The sequence below is a fragment of the Taudactylus pleione genome, unplaced genomic scaffold, assembly GCF_031769625.1.
Source record: "Taudactylus pleione unplaced genomic scaffold, aTauple2 ptg001175l, whole genome shotgun sequence".
In the NCBI taxonomy this organism is placed as follows: Eukaryota; Metazoa; Chordata; class Amphibia; order Anura; family Myobatrachidae; genus Taudactylus; species Taudactylus pleione.
Window position 1 is genome coordinate 206,692 of NW_028285576.1, and position 21,693 is coordinate 228,384.

General features: G+C 50.7%; 1 protein-coding gene across 2 annotated transcripts in view; it reads right to left on the minus strand.

Moving 5' to 3' along the window:
* Positions 1-21,693, minus strand: part of PODN (podocan) — a 104,179-nt gene that overhangs the window by 24,833 nt on the left and 57,653 nt on the right. For both annotated transcript variants that reach the window (XM_088462259.1, XM_088462258.1), the window contains exons 6-8: positions 7,967-8,123; positions 7,254-7,369; positions 4,011-4,668 (exon numbers count right to left, since the gene is read on the minus strand). In XM_088462259.1, coding sequence (XP_088318385.1) covers positions 4,011-4,668; positions 7,254-7,369; positions 7,967-8,123 — 931 coding nt within the window. The remainder of the gene's footprint in view (positions 1-4,010; positions 4,669-7,253; positions 7,370-7,966; positions 8,124-21,693) is intronic.

A 21,693-nucleotide genomic window follows, 5' to 3' on the forward strand; every position in this document is an offset into this window, starting at 1 on the left:
TTATACTCCTCATCTCCAGCCTCATGCTTATCACAGTCTCCTGCCCACCATATACTGCTCATCTCCAGCCTCATGCTTATCACAGTCTCCTGCCCACCATATACTCCTCATCTCCAGCCTCATGCTTATCACAGTCTCCTGCCCACTATATACTCCTCATATCCAGCCTCATGCTTACCACAGTCTCCTGCTCACCATATACTCCTCATCTCCAGCCTCATGCTTACCACAGTCTCCTGCCCACCATATACTGCTCATCTCCAGCCTCATGCTTATCAGTCTCCTGCCCACCATATACTGCTCATTTCCAATACCACCTTATACTCCTCATCTCCAGCCTCATGCTTACCACAGTCTCCTGCCCACCATATACTCCTCATCTCCAGCCTCATGCTTACCACAGTCTCCTGCCCACCATATACTGCTCATTTCCAATACCACCTTATACTCCTCATCTCCAGCCTCATGCTGATCACAGTCTCCTGCCCACCATATACTCCTCATCTCCAGCCTCATGCTGATCACAGTCTCCTGCCCACCATATACTCCTCATCTCCAGCCTCATGCTTATCACAGTCTCCTGCCCACCATATACTCCTCATCTCCAGCCTCATGCTTACCACAGTCTCCTGCCCGCCATATACTACTCATCTCCAGCCTCATGCTTACCACAGTCTCCTGCCCACCATATACTGCTCATCTCCAGCCTCATGCTTATCAGTCTCCTGCCCACCATATACTCCTACTCTCCAGCACCACCTTATACTCCTCATCTCCAGCCTCATGCTTATCACAGTCTCCTGCCCACCATATACTGCTCATCTCCAGCCTCATGCTTATCACAGTCTCCTGCCCACCATATACTCCTCATCTCCAGCCTCATGCTTATCACAGTCTCCTGCCCACCATATACTCCTCATCTCCAGCCTCATGCTTACCACAGTCTCCTGCTCACCATATACTCCTCATCTCCAGCCTCATCCTTATCACAGTCTCCTGCCCACCATATGCTCCTACTCTCCAGCCTCATTCTTACCACAGTCTCCTGCTCACCATATACTCCTCATCTCCAGCCTCATTCTTATCACAGTCTCCTGCCCACCATTTACTCCTCATCTCCAGCCTCATGTTTATCACAGTCTCCTGCCCCATATACTCCTCATCTCCAGCCTCATGCTTATCACAGTCTCCTGCCCACCATATACTCCACAACTCCAGCCTCATTCTTATTACAGTCTCCTGCCCACCATATACTCCTCATCTCCAGCCTCATGCTTATCACAGTCTCCTGCTCACCATACACTGCTCATCTCCAGCCTCATGCTTATCACAGTCTCCTGCCCACCATATACTCCTACTCTCCAGCCTCATGCTTATCACAGTCTCCTGCTCACCATATACTCCTCATCTCCAGCCTCATGCTTACCACAGTCTCCTGCCCACCATATACTCCTACTCTCCAGCCTCATGCTTATCACAGTCTCCTGCCCACCTTATACTCCTCATCTCCAGCCTCATGCTTATCACAGTCTCCTGCCCACCATATACTGCTCATCTCCAGCCTCATGCTTATCATACTCTCCTGCCCACCTTATACTCCTCATCTCCAGCACCACCTTATACTCCTCATCTCCAGCCTCATGCTTATCACAGTCTCCTGCCCACCATATACTGCTCATCTCCAGCCTCATGCTTATCACAGTCTCCTGCCCACCATATACTCCTCATCTCCAGCCTCATGCTTATCACAGTCTCCTGCCCACCATATACTCCTCATCTCCAGCCTCATGCTTACCACAGTCTCCTGCTCACCATATACTCCTCATCTCCAGCCTCCTGCTTACCACAGTCTCCTGCCCATCATATACTCCTCATCTCCAGCCTCATGCTTACCACAGTCTCCTGCTCACCATATACTCCTCATCTCCAGCCTCATGCTTACCACAGTCTCCTGCCCCATATACTGCTCATCTCCAGCCTCATCCTTATCACAGTCTCCTGCTCACCATATACTCCTCATCTCCAGCCTCATGCTTATCACAGTCTCCTGCCCACCATATGCTCCTACTCTCCAGCCTCATGCTTATCACAGTCTCCTGCTCACCATATACTCCTCATCTCCAGCCTCATGCTTACCACAGTCTCCTGCTCACCATATACTCCTCATCTCCAGCCTCATGCTTACCACAGTCTCCTGCCCATCATATACTCCTCATCTCCAGCCTCATGCTTATCACAGTCTCCTGCTCACCATATACTCCTCATCTCCAGCCTCATGCTTACCACAGTCTCCTGCTCACCATATACTCCTCATCTCCAGCCTCATGCTTACCACAGTCTCCTGCCTCATATACTGCTCATCTCCAGCCTCATCCTTATCACAGTTTCCTGCCCCATATACTCCTCATCTCCAGCCTCATGCTTATCACAGTCTCCTGCCCATCATATACTCCTCATCTCCAGCCTCATGCTTATCACAGTCTCCTGCCCACCATATACTCCTACTCTCCAGCCTCATGCTTATCACAGTCTCCTGCTCACCATATACTCCTCATCTCCAGCCTCATGCTTACCACAGTCTCCTGCTCACCATATACTCCTCATCTCCAGCCTCATGCTTACCACAGTCTCCTGCCCATCATATACTCCTCATCTCCAGCCTCATGCTTACCACAGTCTCCTGCTCACCATATACTCCTCATCTCCAGCCTCATGCTTACCACAGTCTCCTGCCCCATATACTGCTCATCTCCAGCCTCATCCTTATCACAGTCTCCTGCCCCATATACTCCTCATCTCCAGCCTCATGCTTACCACAGTCTCCTGCCCACCATATACTCCTCATCTCCAGCCTCATGCTTACCACAGTCTCCTGCCCACCATATACTGCTCATCTCCAGCCTCATCCTTATCACAGTCTCCTGCCCCATATACTCCTCATCTCCAGCCTCATGCTTACCACAGTCTCCTGCCCACCATATACTCCTCATCTCCAGCCTCATGCTTACCACAGTCTCCTGCCCCATATACTGCTCATCTCCAGCCTCATCCTTATCACAGTCTCCTGCCCCATATACTCCTCATCTCCAGCCTCATGCTTACCACAGTCTCCTGCCCACCATATACTCCTCATCTCCAGCCTCATGCTTACCACAGTCTCCTGCTCACCATATACTCCTCATCTCCAGCCTCATGCTTACCACAGTCTCCTGCTCACCATATACTCCTCATCTCCAGCCTCATGCTTACCACAGTCTCCTGCCCCATATACTGCTCATCTCCAGCCTCATCCTTATCACAGTCTCCTGCCCCATATACTCCTCATCTCCAGCCTCATGCTTACCACAGTCTCCTGCCCACCATATACTCCTCATCTCCAGCCTCATGCTTACCACAGTCTCCTGCCCACCATATACTGCTCATCTCCAGCCTCATGCAAACCATATACTCTTCTATGCCCAGCCTCATGCCCTCTACAGTCCTTTCCTGACAGGATATACAAATGTACCCTTTCCCATTCCAGTATCCTGTCCATCATAGAATGTCTGGTGCACAGATTCCCCATCATTGTGCTACCAGGAGGGTAAAAGGACAGAGAGAACTGACACTGTCTCATTCAGCGCAATAGTGTAGCATCCAGTGATAAGACTTCCACTTGTAGTACTACAATATGGATTCACTAAATGAAAATATTGCTATAATGTAGAAAGCAATCAGACCCAGGTTGTGGATATAATATAACCCTGTCCCTCATACCGAGGGCTGCAAGACAGAGCATGTTGGCCGCATGCAGACCACAGCAATACTGCGCAATTCTACAGGCATTAGACCCAGATTCTCCTTACATTAGATCAGAATTAAATCTCTCATTGTCTTAGTATTTGTTTTTTAGTTCGCGGTTATAGAGAACTATTATTAGAGAAGTGAAGGAGAGTAGACCTCCGCTGCATCATGAGACCGGTAAGAAGAGGCTGCCTCTTCCCATGTGCTGTTGCTCTGAGCCTTCTTACCTGGAGGCTGCTGAGCTCTGACCAAGCCCCAGTATAGATAGAGCTGATTTTCAGTCTATTGTTGTGCAGGTAGAGTTCTTTCAGCTTGGACATCCCAGCCAGCGCGTCCTGCGCTACCGAGCTAATTTCATTTTCCTTCAGTCTCAGAATTTCTAGATTTTTTGGAAGCCCATATGGGACAGACTTCAAATTATTCCCAGATAGTTCCAAGGTCTTGAGGAGCCTGAGTTTCCGGAAAGCGTCTCTATGAACCGCGCTGCTCATTATCTTGTTGTAGCTGAGATTCAAGTCCTCCAAAAAGTATGTGGTGGCAAAATCATTCTTGGAGATACTGGTGATCTGGTTATGGAGAAGCATTAGTGTCTTTACCCTGCGGGGCAGTCCAGCCGGCACCTTCTCCAGCAGGTTGTTGTACATGTGGACGGTGTGCAGTTTCTTTAACCCCAGAAAGGCTGATGGATGGATTCCCCGTGCTCTCAGCTTATTATTGTGCAGCAGAAGATACTCCAGGTTCCGTATCTGAGTCAGGACGTCTTCAGATATAGAGCGGATGGAATTCTTCTCCAGGTGCAGGATGACAATGTTACGTGGGAGCCCGCTGGGGATGTGGGTGAAATTATTGCTAGAAAGGTCCAGGTACTCCAGTCTGGTCAGTCGCCTATAACGACACGTGATACAAAATATCGGAATCAGTCTGGAATAACTTGTTTCACTGAATTACAAGCGGGAGAAGGCGGATTATGAGCTTTGCCAGTAACGTCGAACACAAATCACAAATGCGGAAATCTTCTTATAAAATGTTTTTGATGCAAATAGTATTTCTGACTACACAATATTCTTTATAATATCAGAAAATCTTTTGGATGAAAAAAAAGTTTTATTTTGTACTTGTTTTTTTAATTTAATTTTAAAAGTTTTATTTGTTTTCCCCTTTTCTAGGGGTCTATTCATCAGGGCCTACGGGGGGTAACTTATCATCGGAGCAATTCATCATTGCTCCGGTGCGGGGACAGCTGCACTGAAAAGCAGCTGTCCCCGCGATTAGTAACACTGCTACAGAAGTAGCTGCGTTACTTACCTGTCCCCATTGCCGGCTTCTGCCCATGTGTGTTCTGAGGTCATGTATGCACAAAGCCGCTGGGTGGCAGTGAGGAGATGGCGGAGAGATCCACTCAGATACTTCTTCGCATCCCCTGAACTTCTTCCCATAGTATTGGGCGGGGCTACGAGAACAAGCACCATCTGAAAATGGCGTATATTATTCTCGCAGGCAAACTCCGAAACTTTAAATTTTTGGAGTTTGCTGAATATCAGGTAATCCTATCGAACCCCTGATGATGATTGGCCCGTTACCCTAAATATGCGTAAACTAGAGTTTCCGCATTTGTAACAGGCCATTTTAGTTATGATGAATAGGCCTCACAGAGAGAATAGTTTCATACTTTCGTCTTCCAGACGGGACTGGCTGGCTCTAGGGACTGGGGGTGAGAGCTACCATTTACTTTGCAGTCTCAGGTCTCCATGGAAGAACGAGCCATGACCCCTTTAGCACTCACTAAATACTGAAAGCATATTCATGGTCCGAAGTTCTGTTCTTTGACCTCTCCTATTCTCACACTATACATCTTCTTTAGGTGAACTCATCGGCAATTTTGGCCTCCAATATAATCTCTATGCTGATGATACTCCGATATACCTCTCCTCCCCGACCTCTCCTCACCCGTTTCTCCAACTCTTCCTGGATGTCCCAGTGCTTTCTTACACTTAAAATGTCTAAGACTGAGCTGATCATCTTCCCACCCTCCAACATAACCTCACTTCCCACTATTTCATGATCGATGGCACAACGATCTCCTCTAGCCCCAAAGTGCGCTGTTTTGGAGCTATCCTAAACTCCTCCCTCTCCTTCATACCGCACATTCAGCACCTCTCTCAGTCCTGCCGTCTCCACCTAAAAAATATTTCCAGGATTAGACCCTTCCTCACCCAGGACGCCACTAAAACCCTCATCCAGTCGCTGGTCATCTCCAGATTGGACTAATGTAACCTCCTTCTATCTGGCCTCCCAGTCTCCCACCTCTCTCCACTACAATCGGTTCTCAATGCTGCTGCTTGGCTCATCTTCTTCTCCAGATGTTCTACATCTGCTTCCCCTCTCCTTCAAGCCCTACACTGGCTCCCCTTCCCCTTCAGATGCCAATTCAAGGTTCTTACACTCGCCTGCAAAGCCCTCACCAAATCCTCTCCCACTTATATCTCTGACCTCCTCTCCCTTCACACTCGCGCCCGTCCACTTCACTCCACAAATACCGCCTCTCCTGCCAACTCATTACTTCCTCCTCCAAGATTTTGCCAGCGCTGCTCCCTACCTCTGGAACTCTCTCCCTCTCTACTAACCTTCAAACTAGCTCTCATCCTAACCCAATCCTCCATTCTCCTTCCTCACTATCTAACCCATCTGTGTCACCCTGTATGTCTGCCCTTCCCCTTTAGAATGAAATCTCTCATAAGCAGGGCCCTCCTCCCTCAAGTACTTTTCCTTTCCCATTCCTATACTCTCTCATACTCCTGACGCCCTGCTGCTTATTTGAGTGTTATAGACGCTAATGCAGCAGAGTGTATAAACCGCGTCCGTGTCCTGCATTGTTTAGTACTGTTAATAACTGTGATCATTTGCTTATGTACTGTGTAAGGCGCTGCGGAACCCTTGTAGCACCATATAAATAAAGAACAACTGTCACAGTGATACTAAACAAATGATGCCACCAGCTATAGGTAACGTTGCTAAGTGGAGCCCTCGGCCTTTGTCTGTGTATGTGTGGGGCCTTGTCTATCATTATTAATGTTACTGGCTGCCTCCTTTGCTGGGGAGCACATTATAGTACAGTAATGGGACCAGTAATATAGCGCAGTAAAGAAAGTGATCCATGTCCCATGTCTGTGTCATTGCGGTCAGATGTAGGCACGCACAGAGACGCACATATGTCTGCCAGCCGCGGGTGCCTGAGGGCTGATGCTAAATACGTATACATAGATGATGGTGACACCAGTACTAGCTGCCGCCTCCGATTGGCTGATTGCATATTCACGGCTGCAGCTGATAGGTGCACTGTGCAGGCCTATATTACATGGTTCTGCGCGTGGGTGGAGCTACACCAGGGGGAGGGGTTTTACATTTGATTGAAGCCTATTGGTGAATGTAAATGATTTCCTGAGCGGAGTGTGATCTGATTGGCTGCTCACCCGAAGGTCTCATTGGTCATCCCATCATTGGTGAGGAGGTTGTTCTGCAGGTAAAGCTCGCGCAGGCTGGAGAGCTGACTGAACGCTCCCAGGGGAATCCGCTCCAGCTTATTGTTCTGTGAGGCAGGAGAACATGGTTACAGCCAGGAAAACACGTATGTATATCATATGACCAGATCAGCAGGTATGGAACATGCATGTGCGGGATATGTGCTATACATGCAATGCCTGGTATCTGCTCCCTAACACGTCCTGACATAGATAAAGGTATATTCCTAGTAACGGCTGTATACTGTGATTAGTGTCAGTGACCCTCAGGGCAGACCCATGATAAGTGTATTATTCAGCCACAACTGCTCCAAACCTTCATCCAGCAAAAGGGACTGTCTGACAATAATCCGCATCATGCTGAGAGGAGCTTGTGTGCCAGCCTCTCCTGTGTATGCCAGCCTACAGCACCAGTCCCTGCAGCTCTGCCACCCTGCTGTTATGTGTATAACCCCGGTCCATGTCCTGTCAGGTTTTCTACTGTAAGTCACTTTTGTTCTTCTGTTCATACGGTTTCTGTTACATGCTCTGTAAGGCGCTGCGGACCCTTCTGGCACCATATAAATAAAGGACAATAATAATAATAAATGACTATTTTAGTATAACCAGCAGCAGCAGGGTAACATGCCTCTCATACAGCAGCAGATGTGCAGTGACCTAGGTACCTTCAGGTGCAGTTTGTACAGAGCCGGGGGCAGGTTCCTGGGAACGTACTTCAGGAAGTTGCTGGACATTATAAGAATCTCCACATTGTCCGAGCGATTAAACACGTTGTCCGGCAGCCCCGCGTCAGTCAGTTTATTGTTGTGCAGATACACAGACCTGGGGAGAGAGCAGCAGCACTACAAGTATCAGAATGCACGAATTTCCATTATCCTTATTATAGTTTATCAAAACTTACTCGTTTGGTTAATTCTTATATCATCAGCAAAACTAAGCTCAGCGCTCATTTACGTAACACCATCCTCTCATTCCCACCCGGGACCCCTGAGAGAACAGACCTGCATCCCGGATCCAGCATCCGCAGTCAGCTAAGTGATTCAGGGGCCTGATGATGTGATTTACTGTGAATCGACATTGTAGCCGCATTGCTGATTGGCACTGCCGCACTGGTGTAACAATGGCGCAATTCAAGGTATTATGTAACCAGCATTTCCCAAATCTCTCCCAAAGAATTTCAGCAAATATTGTAATGTATAACCTATTCTCTTCTCCCCCGGTATATATACAAGTATGTGTAATGTATAACCTATTCTCTTCTCCCCCGGTGTATCTACAAGTATATGTAATGTATAACCTATTCTCTTCTCCCCCGGTGTATTTACAAGTATGTATAATGTATAACCTATTCTCTTCTCCCCCGGTATATATACAAGTATGTGTAATGTATAACCTATTCTCTTCTCCCCCGGTATATATACAAGTATGTGTAATGTATAACCTATTCTCTTCTCCCCCGGTATATATACAAGTATGTGTAATGTATAACCTATTCTCTTCTTCCCCCGGTATATATACAAGTATGTATAATGTATAACCTATTCTCTTCTCCCCCGGTATATATACAAGTATGTGTAATGTATAACCTATTCTATTCTCCCCCGGTATATATACAAGTATGTGTAATGTATAACCTATTCTCTTCTTCCCCCGGTATATATACAAGTATGTGTAATGTATAACCTATTCTCTTCACCCCCGGTATATATACAAGTATGTGTAATGTATAACCTATTCTCTTCTCCCCCGGTATATCTACAAGTATGTGTAATGTATAACGTATTCTCTTCTCCCCCGGTATATATACAAGTATGTGTAATGTATAACCTATTCTCTTCTCCCCCGGTATATCTACAAGTATGTGTAATGTATAACCTATTCTCTTCTCCCCCAGTGTATCTACAAGTATGTGTAATATATAACCTATTCTCTTCTCCTCCGGTATATCTACAAGTATGTGTAATATATAACCTATTCTCTTCTCCTCCGGTATATCTACAAGTATGTGTAATATATAACCTATTCTCTTCTCCTCCGGTATATATACAAGTATGTGTAATGTATAACCTATTCTCTTCTCCCCCGGTGTATATACAAGTATGTGTAATGTATAACCTATTCTCTTCTCCCCCGGTGTATCTACAAGTATGTGTAATGTATAACCTATTCTCTTCTCCCCCGGTATATCTACAAGTATGTGTAATGTATAACCTATTCTCTTCTCCCCCGGTATATCTACAAGTATGTGTAATGTATAACCTATTCTCTTCTCCCCCGGTATATCTACAAGTATGTGTAATGTATAACCTATTCTCTTCTCCCCCGGTATATCTACAAGTATGTGTAATGTATAACCTATTCTCTTCTCCCCCGGTATATATACAAGTATGTGTAATGTATAACCTATTCTCTTCTCCCCCGGTATATATACAAGTATGTGTAATGTATAACCTATTCTCTTCTCCCCCGGTGTATCTACAAGTATGTGTAATGTATAACCTATTCTCTTCTCCCCCGGTATATATACAAGTATGGGTAATGTATAACCTATTCTCTTCTCCCCCCCGGTATATATACAAGTATGGGTAATGTATAACCTATTCTCTTCTCCCCCGGTATATATACAAGTATGGGTAATGTATAACCTATTCTCTTCTCCTCCGGTATATCTACAAGTATGTGTAATGTATAACCTATTCTCTTCTCCTCCGGTATATCTACAAGTATGTGTAATGTATAACCTATTCTCTTCTCCCCCCGGTATATATACAAGTATGTGTAATGTATAACCTATTCTCTTCTCCCCCGGTATATATACAAGTATGTGTAATGTATAACCTATTCTCTTCTCCCCCGGTATATATACAAGTATGTGTAATATATAACCTATTCTCTTCTCCCCCGGTGTATCTACAAGTATGTGTAATGTATAACCTAATCTCTTCTCCCCCGGTATATATACAAGTATGTGTAATGTATAACCTATTCTCTTCTCCCCCGGTATATATACAAGTATGTGTAATGTATAACCTATTCTCTTCTCCCCCGGTATATATACAAGTATGTGTAATGTATAACCTATTCTCTTCTCCCCCGGTATATATACAAGTATGTGTAATGTATAACCTATTCTCTTCTTCCCCCGGTATATATACAAGTATGTGTAATGTATAACCTATTCTCTTCTCCCCCGGTATATATACAAGTATGTGTAATGTATAACCTATTCTCTTCTCCTCCTGTATATATACAAGTATGTGTAATGTATAACCTATTCTCTTCTCCCCCCCGGTATATCTACAAGTATGTGTAATGTATAACCTATTCTCTTCTCCCCCGGTATATATACAAGTATGTGTAATGTATAACCTATTCTCAACCAGGACTGTAGTGACCGGTGCCACACTCCCTGCTCATCCTCACACTCCCTGCTCATCCTCACACTCACTGCTCATAACCCACGCTCCCTGCTCATCCTCATACTCACTGTTCATAACCCATGCTCCCTGCTCATCCTCACACTCACTGCTCTTAACCCACACTCCCTGCTCATCTTCACACTCACTGCTCATCCTCACACTCACTGCTCATAACCCACGCTCCCTGCTTATCCTCATACTCACTGTTCATAACCCATGCTCCCTGCTCATCCTCACACTCACTGCTCTTAACCCACACTCCCTGCTCATCCTCACACTCACTGCTCATCCTCACTGCTCATCCTCACACTCACTGCTCATAACCCCCGCTCCCTGCTTATCCTCACACTCACTGCTCATAACCCACGCTCCCTGCTCATCCTCACACTCACTGCTCATAACCCACGCTCCCTGCTCATCCTCACAATCACTGCTCATAACCCACGCTCCCTGCTCATCCTCACACTCATTGCTCATAACCCACGCTCCCTGCTCATAACCCACGCTCCCTGCTCATCCTCACACTCACTGCTCATAACCCACGCTCCCTGCTCATCCTCACACTCACTGCTCATAACCCACGCTCCCTGCTCATCCTCACACTCCCTGCTCATAACCCACGCTCCCTGCTCATCCTCACACTCACTGCTCATAGCCCAGGCTCCCTGCTCATCCTCACACTCACTGTTCATAACCCACGCTCCCTGCTCATCCTCACACTCACTGTTCATAACCAACGCTCCCTGCTCATCCTCACACTCACTGCTCATAACCCACGCTCCCTGCTCATCCTCACACTCACTGCTCATCCTCACACTCCCTGCTCATAACAAACGCTCCCTGCTCATCCTCACACTCACTGCTCATAACCCATGCTCCCTGCTCATCCTCACACTCACTGCTCATAACCCACACTCCCTGCTCATCCTCACACTCACTGTTCATAACCCATGCTCCCTGCTCATCCTCACACTCACTGCTCATCCTCACACTCACTGCTCTTAACCCACACTCCCTGCTCATCCTCACACTCACTGCTCATAACCCACGCTCCCTGCTCATCCTCACACTCACTGCTCATAACCCACGCTCCCTGCTCATCCTCACACTCCCTGCTCATAACCCACGCTCCCTGCTCATCCTCACACTCACTGCTCATAACCCAAGCTCCCTGCTCATCCTCACACTCACAGCTCATAGCCCAGGCTCCCTGCTCATCCTCACACTCACTGTTCATAACCCACGCTCCCTGCTCATCCTCACACTCACTGTTCATAACCAACGCTCCCTGCTCATCCTCACACTCACTGCTCATAACCCACGCTCCCTGCTCATCCTCACACTCACTGCTCATCCTCACACTCCCTGCTCATAACAAACGCTCCCTGCTCATCCTCACACTCACTGCTCATAACCCATGCTCCCTGCTCATCCTCACACTCACTGCTCATAACCCACACTCCCTGCTCATCCTCACACTCACTGTTCATAACCCATGCTCCCTGCTCATCCTCACACTCACTGCTCATCCTCACACTCACTGCTCTTAACCCACACTCCCTGCTCATCCTCACACTCACTGCTCTTAACCAACGCTCCCTGCTCATCCTCACACTCACTGCTCATAACCCACGCTCCCTGCTCATGCTCACACTCACTGCTCATAACCCACGCTCCCTGCTCATCCACACTGCTCATCCTCACACTCACTGCTCATAACCCACGCTCCCTGCTTATCCTCACACTCACTGCTCATAACCCACGCTCCCTGCTTATCCTCACACTCACTGCTCATAACCCACGCTCCCTGCTCATCCTCACACTCACTGCTCATAACCCACGCTCCCTGCTCATCCTCACACTCATTGCTCATAACCCACGCTCCCTGCTCATCCTCACACTCACTGCTCATAACCCACGCTCCCAGCTCATCCTCACACTCACTGCTCATAACCCACGCTCCCTGCTCATCCTCACACTCACTGCTCATAACCCACGCTCCCTGCTCATCCTCACACTCACTGCTCATAACCCACGATCCCTGCTCATCCTCACACTCACTGCTCATCCTCACACTCACTGCTCTTAACCCACACTCCCTGCTCATCCTCACACTCACTGCTCATAACCCACGCTCCCTGCTCATCCTCACACTCACTGCTCATAACCCACGCTCCCTGCTCATCCTCACACTCACTGCTCATAACCCACGCTCCCTGCTCATCCTCACTGCTCATCCTCACACTCACTGCTCATAACCCACGCTCCCTGCTTATCCTCACACTCACTGCTCATAACCCACGCTCCCTGCTCATCCTCACACTCACTGCTCATAACCCACGCTCCCTGCTCATTCTCACATTCACTGCTCATAACCCACGCTCCATGCTCATCCTCACACTCACTGCTCATAACCCACGCTCCCTGCTCATCCTCACACTCACTGCTCTTAACCCACACTCCCTGCTCATCCTCACACTCACTGCTCTTAACCAACGCTCCCTGCTCATCCTCACACTCACTGCTCATAACCCACGCTCCCTGCTCATCCTCACACTCACTGCTCATAACCCACGCTCCCTGCTCATCCACACTGCTCATCCTCACACTCACTGCTCATAACCCACGCTCCCTGCTTATCCTCACACTCACTGCTCATAACCCACGCTCCCTGCTCATCCTCACACTCACTGCTCATAACCCACGCTCCCTGCTCATAACCCACGCTCCCTGCTCATAACCCACGCTCCCTGCTCATAACCCACGCTCCCAGCTCATCCTCACACTCACTGATCATAACCCACGCTCCCTGCTCATCCTCACACTCCCTGCTCATAACCCACGCTCCCTGCTCATCCTCACACTCACTGCTCATCCTCACTGCTCATCCTCACACTCCCTGCTCATAACCCACGCTCCCTGCTCATCCTCTCACTCACTGCTCATAACCCTCGCTCCCTGCTCATCCTCACACTCACTGCTCATCCTCACACTCACTGCTCATCCTCACACTCACTGCTCATCCTCACACTCCCTGCTCATCCTCACACTCCCTGCTCATCCTCACACTCACTGCTCATAACCCACGCTCCCTGCTCATCCTCACACTCACTGCTCATAACCCACGCTCCCTGCTCATCCTCACACTCACTGCTCATAACCCACGCTCCCTGCTCATCCTCACACTCACTGCTCATAACCCACGCTCCCTGCTCATAACCCACGCTCCCTGCTCATCCTCACACTCATTGCTCATAACCCACGCTCCCTGCTCATCCTCACACTTTCTGCTCATAACCCACGCTCCCTGCTCATCCTCACACTCATTGCTCATAACCCACGCTCCCTGCTCATCCTCACACTCACTGCTCATAACCCACGCTCCCTGCTCATCCTCACACTCACTGCTCATAACCCACGCTCCCTGCTCATCCTCACACTCACTGTTCATAACCCACGCTCCCTGCTCATCCTCACACTCACTGCTCATCCTCACTCTCCCTGCTCATAACCCACACTCCCTGCTCATCCTCACACTCACTGCTCATCCTCACTCTCCCTGCTCATAACCCACACTCCCTGCTCATCCTCACACTCACTGCTCATAACCCACGCTCCCTGCTCATCCTCACACTCACTGCTCATAACCCACGCTCCCTGCTCATCCTCACACTCACTGCTCATAAACCACGCTCCCTGCTCATCCTCACACTCACTGCTCATAACCCACGCTCCCTGCTCATAACCACCGCTCCCTGCTCATCCTCACACTCATTGCTCATAACCCACGCTCCCTGCTCATCCTCACACTCCCTGCTCATAACCCACGCTCCCTGCTCATCCTCACACTCATTGCTCATAACCCACGCTCCCTGCTCATCCTCACACTCACTGCTCATAACCCACGCTCCCTGCTCATCCTCTCACTCACTGCTCATAACCCACGCTCCCTGCTCATCCTCACACTCACTGCTCATAACCCACGCTCCCTGCTCATCCTCTCACTCACTGCTCATAACCCACGCTCCCTGCTCATCCTCACACTCACTGTTCATAACCCACGCTCCCTGCTCATCCTCACACTCACTGCTCATCCTCACACTCCCTGCTCATAACCCACACTCCCTGCTCATCCTCACACTCACTGCTCATAACCCACGCTCCCTGCTCATCCTCACACTCACTGCTCATAACCCACGCTCCCTGCTCATCCTCACACTCACTGCTCATAACCCACGCTCCCTGCTCATCCTCACACTCACTGCTCATAGCCCAGGCTCCCTGCTCATCCTCACACTCACTGCTCATAACCCACGCTCCCTGCTCATCCTCACACTCACTGCTTATAACCCACGCTCCCTGCTCATCCTCAGACTCACTGTTCATAACCAATGCTCCCTGCTCATAACCCACACTCCCTGCTCATCCTCACACTCACTGCTCATAACCCACGCTCCCTGCTCATTCTCACACTCATTGCACATAACCCACGCTCCCTGCTCATCATCACACTCACTGTTCATAACCCACGCTCCCTGCTCATCATCACACTCACTGTTCATAACCAATGCTCCCTGCTCATAACCCACACTCCCTGCTCATCCTCACACTCACTGCTCATAACCCACGCTCCCTGCTCATTCTCACACTCATTGCACATAACCCACGCTCCCTGCTCATCCTCACACTCACTGCTCATAACCCACGCTCCCTGCTCATCCTCACACTCACTGCTCATAACCCACACTCCCTGCTCATCCTCAAACTCACTGCTGATAACCCATGCTCCCTCCTCATATCCCACACTCCCTGCTCATCCTCACACTCACTGCTCATAACCCACACTCCCTGCTCATCCTCACAATCCCTGCTCATCCTCACACTCACTGCTCATAACCCACGCTCCCTGCTCATCCTCACACTCACTGCTCATAACCCACGCTCCCTGCTCATCCTCACACTCACTGCTCATAACCCACGCTCCCTGCTCATCCTCACACTCACTGCTCATAACCCACGCTCCCTGCTCATCATCACACTCACTGTTCATAACCAACGCTCCTTGCTCATCCTCACACTCACTGTTCATAACCAATGCTCCCTGCTCAGAACCCACACTCCCTGCTCATCCTCACACTCACTGCTCATAACCCACGCTCCCTGCTCATTCTCACACTCACTGCTCATAACCCACGCTCCCTGCTCATCCTCACACTCATTGCACATAACCCACGCTCCCTGCTCATCCTCACACTCACTGCTCATAACCCACGCTCCCTGCTCATCCTCACACTCACTGCTCATAACCCACACTCCCTGCTCATCCTCACACTCACTGCTGATAACCCATGCTCCCTGCTCATAACCCACACTCCCTGCTCATCCTCACACTCACTGCTCATAACCCACGCTCCCTGCTCATCCTCACAATCCCTGCTCATCCTCACACTCACTGCTCATAACCCACGCTCCCTGCTCATCCTCACACTCACTGCTCATAACCCACGCTCCCTGCTCATCCTCACACTCACTGCTCATAACCCACGCTCCCTGCTCATCCTCACACTCACTGCTCATAACCCACGCTCCCTGCTCATCCTCACACTCACTGCTCATAACCCACGCTCCCTGCTCATCATCACACTCACTGTTCATAACCAACGCTCCCTGCTCATAACCCACACTCCCTGCTCATCCTCACACTCACTGCTCATAACCCACGCTCCCTGCTCATTCTCACACTCACTGCTCATAACCCACGCTCCCTGCTCATCCTCACACTCATTGCACATAACCCACGCTCCCTGCTCATCCTCACACTCACTGCTCATAACCCACGCTCCCTGCTCATCCTCACACTCACTGCTCATAACCCACACTCCCTGCTCATCCTCACACTCACTGCTGATAACCCATGCTCCCTGCTCATAACCCACACTCCCTGCTCATCCTCACACTCACTGCTCATAACCCACGCTCCCTGCTCATCCTCACAATCCCTGCTCATCCTCACACTCACTGCTCATAACCCACGCTCCCTGCTCATCCTCACACTCACTGCTCATAACCCACGCTCCCTGCTCATCCTCACACTCCCTGCTCATAACCCACGCTCCCTGCTCATAACCACCGCTCCCTGCTCATCCTCACACTCATTGCTCATAACCCACGCTCCCTGCTCATCCTCACACTCCCTGCTCATAACCCACGCTCCCTGCTCATCCTCACACTCATTGCTCATAACCCACGCTCCCTGCTCATCCTCACACTCACTGCTCATAACCCACGCTCCCTGCTCATCCTCTCACTCACTGCTCATAACCCACGCTCCCTGCTCATCCTCACACTCACTGCTCATAACCCATGCTCCCTGCTCATCCTCACACTCACTGTTCATAACCCACGCTCCCTGCTCATCCTCACACTCACTGCTCATCCTCACACTCCCTGCTCATAACCCACGCTCCCTGCTCATCATCACACTCACTGTTCATAACCAACGCTCCCTGCTCATCCTCAGACTCACTGTTCATAACCCACGCTCCCTGCTCATCCTCACACTCACTGCTCATAACCCACGCTCCCTGCTCATCCTCACACTCACTGCTCATAACCCATGCTCCCTGCTCATCCTCACACTCACTGCTCATAGCCCAGGCTCCCTGCTCATCCTCACACTCACTGCTCATAACCCACGCTCCCTGCTCATCCTCACACTCACTGCTCATAACCCACGCTCCCTGCTCATCATCACACTCACTGTTCATAACCAACGCTCCCTGCTCATCCTCAGACTCACTGTTCATAACCAATGCTCCCTGCTCATAACCCACACTCCCTGCTCATCCTCACACTCACTGCTCATAACCCACGCTCCCTGCTCATTCTCACACTCATTGCACATAACCCACGCTCCCTGCTCATCCTCACACTCACTGCTCATAACCCACGCTCCCTGCTCATCCTCACACTCACTGCTCATAACCCACACTCCCTGCTCATCCTCACACTCACTGCTGATAACCCATGCTCCCTGCTCATATCCCACACTCCCTGCTCATCCTCACACTCACTGCTCATAACCCACGCTCCCTGCTCATCCTCACAATCCCTGCTCATCCTCACACTCACTGCTCATAACCCACGCTCCCTGCTCATCCTCACACTCACTGCTCATAACCCACGCTCCCTGCTCATCCTCACACTCACTGCTCATAACCCACGCTCCCTGCTCATCCTCACACTCACTGCTCATAACCCACGCTCCCTGCTCATCATCACACTCACTGTTCATAACCAACGCTCCCTGCTCATCCTCACACTCACTGTTCATAACCAATGCTCCCTGCTCAGAACCCACACTCCCTGCTCATCCTCACACTCACTGCTCATAACCCACGCTCCCTGCTCATTCTCACACTCACTGCTCATAACCCACGCTCCCTGCTCATCCTCACACTCATTGCACATAACCCACGCTCCCTGCTCATCCTCACACTCACTGCTCATAACCCACGCTCCCTGCTCATCCTCACACTCACTGCTCATAACCCACACTCCCTGCTCATCCTCACACTCACTGCTGATAACCCATGCTCCCTGCTCATAACCCACACTCCCTGCTCATCCTCACACTCACTGCTCATAACCCACGCTCCCTGCTCATCCTCACAATCCCTGCTCATCGTCACACTCACTGCTCATAACCCACGCTCCCTGCTCATCCTCACACTCACTGCTCATAACCCACGCTCCCTGCTCATCCTCACACTCACTGCTCATAACCCACGCTCCCTGCTCATCCTCACACTCACTGCTCATAACCCACGCTCCCTGCTCATCATCACACTCACTGTTCATAACCAACGCTCCCTGCTCATCCTCACACTCACTGTTCATAACCAATGCTCCCTGCTCATAACCCACACTCCCTGCTCATCCTCACACTCACTGCTCATAACCCACGCTCCCTGCTCATTCTCACACTCACTGCTCATAACCCACGCTCCCTGCTCATCCTCACACTCATTGCACATAACCCACGCTCCCTGCTCATCCTCACACTCACTGCTCATAACCCACGCTCCCTGCTCATCCTCACACTCACTGTTCATAACCCACACTCCCTGCTCATCCTCACACTCACTGCTGATAACCCATGCTCCCTGCTCAGAACCCACACTCCCTGCTCATCCTCACACTCACTGCTCATAACCCACACTCCCTGCTCATCCTCACACTCACTGCTGATAACCCATGCTCCCTGCTCATAACCCACACTCCCTGCTCATCCTCACACTCACTGCTCATAACCCACGCTCCCTGCTCATCCTCACAATCCCTGCTCATCCTCACACTCACTGCTCATAACCCACGCTCCCTGCTCATCCTCACACTCACTGCTCATAACCCACGCTCCCTGCTCATCCTCACACTCACTGCTCATAACCCACGCTCCCTGCTCATCCTCACACTCCCTGCTCATAACCCACGCTCCCTGCTCATCCTCACACTCCCTGCTCATAACCCACGCTCCCTGCTCATAACCCACGCTCCCTGCTCATCCTCACACTCACTGCTCATAACCCACGCTCCCTTCTGATCCTCACACTCACTGCTCATAACCCACGCTCCCTGCTTATCCTCACACTCACTGCTCATCCTCACACTCCCTGCTCATAACCCACGCTCCCTGCTCATCCTCACACTCCCTGCTCATAACCCACGCTCCCTACTCATCCTCACACTCACTGCTCATAACCCACGCTCCCTGCTCATCCTCACACTCACTGCTCATAACCCACGCTCCCTGCTCATCCTCACACTCCCTGCTCATCCTCACACTCCCTGCTCATAACCCACGCTCCCTGCTCATCCTCACACTCACTGCTCATAACCCACGCTCCCTGCTCATCCTCACACTCCCTGATTGTCCAGTTGGGTTAAAATTAGGTTTCTTGCATTGTTGACTTGTTTTGTAGGTGGAGGTTGGGTTGTCCTGAGGGGATACGGACAATGTCCCGACAGTCAGGATGCCGGCGCTGACACTCAGACACCTGTCAGAATCCCAACGCCGGCATCCTGTAGGTAAGAATCAATGTTAGTGGGAAGGGTTAATTTTAGGGTTAGGCACTAGGGGGGAAGGGTTAGGGTTAGGCACTAGGGGGAAGGGTTAGGGTTAGGCACTAGGGGGAGGGTTTGGGTTAGGCACTAGGGGGAGGGTTAGGGTTAGGCACTGGGGGGAGGGTTAGGGATAGGCACTAGTGCGAGGGGGAGGGTTTGGCACTAGGGGGGAAGGTTAGGGTTAGGCACTAGGGGGAGGCTTAGGGTTAGGCACTAGGGGGGAGGGATAGGGTTCGGCACTAGGGGGAAGGTTAGGGTTAGGCACTAGGGGGGAAGGTTAGGGTTAGGCACTAGGGGGAGGGTTAGGGTTAGGCACTAGGGGGAGGGTTAGGCACTAGGGGGAGGGTTATGGTTAGGCACTAGGGGGAAGGGTTAGGGTTAGGCACTAGGGGGATGGTTAGGGTTAGGCACTAGGGGAGGGGGAGGGTTAGGCACTAGGGGGAGGGTTAGGGTTAGGCACTAGGGGGAGGGTTAGGGTTAGGCACTAGGGGGAGGGTTAGGGTTAGCCACTAGGGGGAGGGTTATGGTTAGGCACTAGGGGAGGGGGAGGGTTAGGCACTAGGGGGGAAGGTTAGGGTTAGGCACTAGGGGGAGGGTTAGGGTTAGGCACTAGGGGAGGGTTAGGGTTAGGCACTAGGGGGAGGGTTATGGTTAGGCACTAGGGGGAAGGGTTAGGGTTAGGCACTAGGGGGAGGGTTAGGGTTAGGCACTATGGGGAGGGTTAGGGTTAGGCACTAGGGGGGAAGGTTAGGGTTAGACACTAGGGGGAGGGTTAGGGATAGGCACTAGGGGGAGGGTTAGGGTTAGGCACTAGGGGGAGGGTTATGGTTAGGCACTAGGGGGGAGGGTTAGGGTTATGCACTTGGGGGAGGGTTAGGGTTAGGCACTAGGGGGGAGGGTTAGGGATAGGCACTAAGGGGAGGGTTAGGGTTAGGCACTAGGGGGAGGCACTAGGGGGGATGGTTTGGGTTAGGCACTGGGGGAGGGTTAGGGTTAGGCACTAGGGGGAGGGTTTGGCACTAGGGGGAGGGTTAGGGTTAGGCACTAGGGGGAAGGGTTAGGGTTAGGCACTAGGGGGAAGGGTTAGGGTTAGGCACTAGGGGAAGAGTTAGGGATAGGCACTAGGTGGAGGGTTAGGGTTAGGCACTAGGGGGGTTAGGGTTAGGCAGTAGGGTGAGGGTTAGGCACTAGGGGGGGATGGTTAGGGTTAGGAGCTAGGGGAAGGGTTACAACTAATGGGGGAGGGCTAGCGTTAGGCACTAATGGGGGAGGGTTTGGCACTAGGGGGAGGGTTTGGCTCTAATGGGGGAGCGTTAGCTTTAGAGTTAGGGTTAGGCACTAATGGGGGAGGGCTAAGCACTAGGCGGAAGGGTTAGGCTTAGGCACTAATGGGGGACGGCTAGGGTTAGGCACTAATGGGGGAGGGTTAGGTACTAATGGGGGAGGGATAGGGTTAGGCACTAGGGGGGAGGGTTAGGGTTAGGCACTATGGGGAGGGTTAGGGTTAGGCACTAGGTGGAGGCTTAGGCACTAGGGGGGAAGGTTAGGGTTAGACACTAGGGGGGGTTAGGGATAGGCACTAGGGGGAGGGTTAGGATTAGGCACTAGGGGGAGGGATAGGGTTAGGCACTAGGGGGAGGGATAGGGTTAGGCACTAGGGGGGAGGGTTAGGGTTAGGCACTAGGGGGAGGCTTAGGCACTAGGGGGGAAGGTTAGGGTTAGACACTAGGGGGGGGTTAGGGATAGGCACTAGGGGGAGGGTTAGGGTTAGGCACTAGGGGGAGGGATAGGGTTAGGCACTAGGGGGAGGGATAGGGTTAGGCACTAGGGGGAGGGTTAGGGTTAGGCAC